The 3,865-nt window shown below is 51.7% G+C and overlaps 1 protein-coding gene across 1 annotated transcript in view; it reads left to right on the plus strand.

The window, feature by feature from the left end:
- Positions 1–513: 513 nt before the first annotated feature.
- The window catches only part of Ftcd (formimidoyltransferase cyclodeaminase), a 14,101-nt gene continuing 10,749 nt past the window's right edge, over positions 514–3,865 (plus strand). Inside the window, exons 1-3 of the mRNA XM_031347730.1 lie at positions 514–601; positions 1,376–1,559; positions 2,846–2,974. Of these exons, the coding sequence (XP_031203590.1) occupies positions 548–601; positions 1,376–1,559; positions 2,846–2,974 (367 nt within the window). The 5' untranslated portion in view covers positions 514–547. The remainder of the gene's footprint in view (positions 602–1,375; positions 1,560–2,845; positions 2,975–3,865) is intronic.

Below are 3,865 nucleotides of genomic sequence, written 5' to 3' on the forward strand. Positions count from 1 at the left end.
TATCTATTCAGTTCACCCATATGTACATCTAACCCGTGGCCTGTACACATAAACCCTCATACATAGCTGCCCATGGTCAAGCACGTTCTTGCTCCCACCCAATCCCTCTTTCTTCTGCCTCTCTGAGCTAAGCCAGCTTCTGGGGAGGTCCAGGCTTTATGCTGGGCCACACATATGGCTGCTCCTCCCTCACATCCCTAAAGAGTTACTAAGCCAGAGTCCTATGGGGCCTCTGAGGGCAATACAGGGTCACCTAGATGGCCACTAGGCAACCCTGGCCCAAGTTGGGCCTCGATACCCTAGCCTGAGCTTTGTCTCTCTAGGCCTCCTGGGGTCCTCAGCATGTGCCTCTCTGACACTGATCCTGTGCTTTTCAGAGAGCTCATCCTGGAGAGCACCCTTGTATTCTCCAGCTCCCATCGCGCTATCCCTGGTTAATAAGAAACTAGCTGTGGGAAGGTATAAAGGCCCCAGGGTCATCAGAGAGTTGTCACACTGTGTCCCTCTCCAGCCTCTTGAGAGGAACCTCTGGACTCAGGTGCTGGCTATGTCCCAATTGGTGGAATGTGTCCCCAACTTCTCAGAGGGGAACAACCAGGAGGTGAGGCTCCCACAGGGCTGTGTGGGTGCTCTGGTCCCAGGAAGGGAGTGAGTTTGGTGTGGGAGAAGGTTGCCTTCCCAGAACAGGCAGAGTTACAGCCTTTTGGATCCATCCCAGGAGCCATTTCTGTCAGCCCTGGAATGTTCCATGGATGTTGGGGACTCTGGAGGCGTGGCAGGGGGCCTGGGGATTTTGGAGTGCTCCTGGTGGGGGCCTGGTGAATCCTTTGACTTCAGTGTTCCTACCTGAAAACTAAGTACCTTGAATATAGATGCTGGGGGCAGAGGGCAAAGGTCACAGGGAAGGTCATCCCCACATATATTAACTCCTGCCTCCCCCTGAAGCCTTGAGAGGCAGGCACTATTATGTGATGGAGAAACTGAGGCACAGAGTGGTCCTTAGGGTAAGGTTTGAGCTCTGAGCCCCAGTTTTGACCTCTAGGGGTTCTGAGCTCATCTGGTTTCTCTCATATTAGCAGACAGACCCTACCCTGGCCATTCCCACCGTAAGGATGCGACTCCATCTCTCTGAGTATCTGGGTGTTGGCAACAGGCCCATCATTTATTTTTCTGGGCCAACCTGAAGCTGGGGTGGTTATGGCCACTGCCATGGGGGCCTTCCTTGTTGTACCATGTGGGTTCTTGGACCGAATGAAGGTCAGCTCTTTGGGGGACCGGTCAAACTACCTTCTTGAGATCACACGTGGGTGTGGGTGTGGGTTTACAGCCTTTCCAAGTGGGGACTGAGGCACGGTGTTGGGCCTCTTATCTCCAGGTGATCGATGCCATTTCTCGAGCCATCTCCCAGACCCCAGGCTGTGTGCTGTTGGACGTTGATGCTGGACCCTCTACCAACCGCACTGTCTACACTTTCGTGGGGCAGCCCGAGTGTGTGGTCGAGGGAGCCCTCAATGCTGCGCGTACGGCCTCGCAGCTCATCGACATGAGCAAGCACAAGGGTGAGACAGCTCCGGCTGAGCCTGTGCCAAGGTGTTCTGGTTGAGGGGCAGGCCCAGGTCATGGTCATGTGGTGTAAGTCAAACATGGCCTTGGTGCCTATTCCCACGAACAGGTTTCGGAGAAGGCAGGGAGATGGCCCTAGGCTATGGAGATCAGCTGCTTCTAGTGTGGGTCCCTCTCTTTTTGGGTCCAGTGGTTCTATGATAATCTACAGGGGCTCCCTCATCCTAAGGTCTTGACTAGACTAAGGCCTAGGGGAGCCAGAAGAGGACACTGTGCTGGGAAGCAAATGTGTCAACTGCCTCAAAACCAAACACAACGGCAGGGGGACGGGGCAGAGCCAAAGGTTAATGGACACACAGAGCTTGGCCAAAGGCCATGGCCTCTGTCTGTCCTCGGGGAGTGGCTTTCAGAGGTCAGAGTAAGGAGTGGATAGCAGGTTTGTCAAGGTTAAGAGGAGCCAGGGACAGTATTCTGGATGTGGTGTGGATGCTCTGCTGCCAAAGAAGGCGGGGGCACTCCAAGGCCAGATACTTTCAGCCTGGCAAGGTCTCACTAAGGTTTTGTGATTCTCCCCTCCCTTTTTTTTTTAAAAAAAAGATTTATTTATTTTATGTATATGTACACTGTAGCTGTACAGATGGTTGAGAGCCTTCATGAGGTTGTTGGGAATTGAAATTTAGGACCTCTGCTCACTCCGGTTGGCCCTGCTCGTTCAATCCCTGCTCTCTCTGACCCAAAGCTATTTATTACTATAAATAAGTACACTGTAGTTGAGTTCAGACATATCAGAAGAGGGCATCAGATCTCATTATGGATGGCTGTGAGCCACCATGTGGTTGCCGAGATTTGAATGCAGGACCTTCGGAAGAGCAGTCAGTGCCTTTACCTGTTGCTGAGCCATCTCTCCAGTCCTTGTGATTCTTTTTTAAGGAGAAAAAAAAAATATATATATATATATGCACACATATATACATATACACACACATATATATGTATATGTGTGTATATATGTATGCATATATATATGTGTACACACACACACACACACACACACACATATATAAAAGTCTAGCTTCCTCGAGCCCTAACCCTTCTTCATGGCTTTAAGGGCCTTCTCTTGCCAGCCATAGCAACAAGAAATGTCCCCATGTACTGTGGCATCCCTAATAGGCCACCCTGGGAGCACGTGCTGCTGCCAACCACTTGAGGCTGGCTGCTCTCTATGGTCATTGTGGACAGCTGTAAGGATGACAGCTCCCCCCCCCCCGCCCCCTTTCTGCAGGCGAGCACCCTCGAATGGGTGCTCTGGATGTGTGTCCCTTCATCCCTGTGAGGGATGTCAGCATGGAGGAGTGTGTGCTCTGTGCCAAGGCATTTGGGCAGCGGCTGGCAGAGGAGCTTAAGGTCCCAGGTGAGTGTCCTGGGAGGATCTCCGTGGGTGCAGCTCTGGATTCCCCCGTCCCTGATGCATGCTCTGGTTCTCTGCACTCGACACCTTTTAAGAATGCAGATCATGCCTAGCATGGCAGTGCACGCACACCTTTAACCCCAGTGCTAAGGAGGCAGAGGCAAGCACATCTCTGTGAGTTCCAAGCCAGCTTGCTCCACAGTTTCAAGATAGTCTGGGCTACAGAGAGATACCCTATCTCAACAAAACAAAATAAAACAAAACAAACATAATGCAGATTATTACCAAAAGAAGAAGCCCCATTATCAGCTCCAGCTCTGTCTTCTTAGATAGGGAAACAAATGTCAGATAGGATCACGGCCGCAGCAGAGCGTAGGCGGCATGTCCCATGCTGCTTGTTAGACATTGTCTGAGCAGTATAGCTTGCTGAGCCGGGAGGGCAAGAAACCCATGCCTTGTCAAACAGAAAGAATTTGGGGGCCGGGGAGGACGGCTCAGTGGTTTCAGCGTTTGCCACTCAAGCTCGAGGACCAGAGGTCAGATGTCCAGGAACCTCCCTAAATGACAGATGGGTGTGGTGACCCACTTGTAGTGCCAGCTTTCTAGCTGAGACAGAGGTCTAGTAAGTGAGACTAGCCATACATACATACCAGGGTGAGAGACCCACCCCAATGCACAGAGACAGAAGAATCTAGTAACCGGGACTAGCCATACATGGCAGGGTGAGGGACCTACCCAACGCATAGAGCTGGAGAATGATCAAGGATGATCCCTGACATCAACCTTGGGTCTCTACATTCATACGTACACATGTACATGAGTCTACACAGAGGCAGGAATAGGCACACACAAGGGCACACTATACATACGTGAAAATGGGGCGGGGGGGGGGGG

This window comes from Mastomys coucha, unplaced genomic scaffold (genome assembly GCF_008632895.1).
Source record: "Mastomys coucha isolate ucsf_1 unplaced genomic scaffold, UCSF_Mcou_1 pScaffold3, whole genome shotgun sequence".
NCBI classification, from domain to species: domain Eukaryota; kingdom Metazoa; phylum Chordata; class Mammalia; order Rodentia; family Muridae; genus Mastomys; species Mastomys coucha.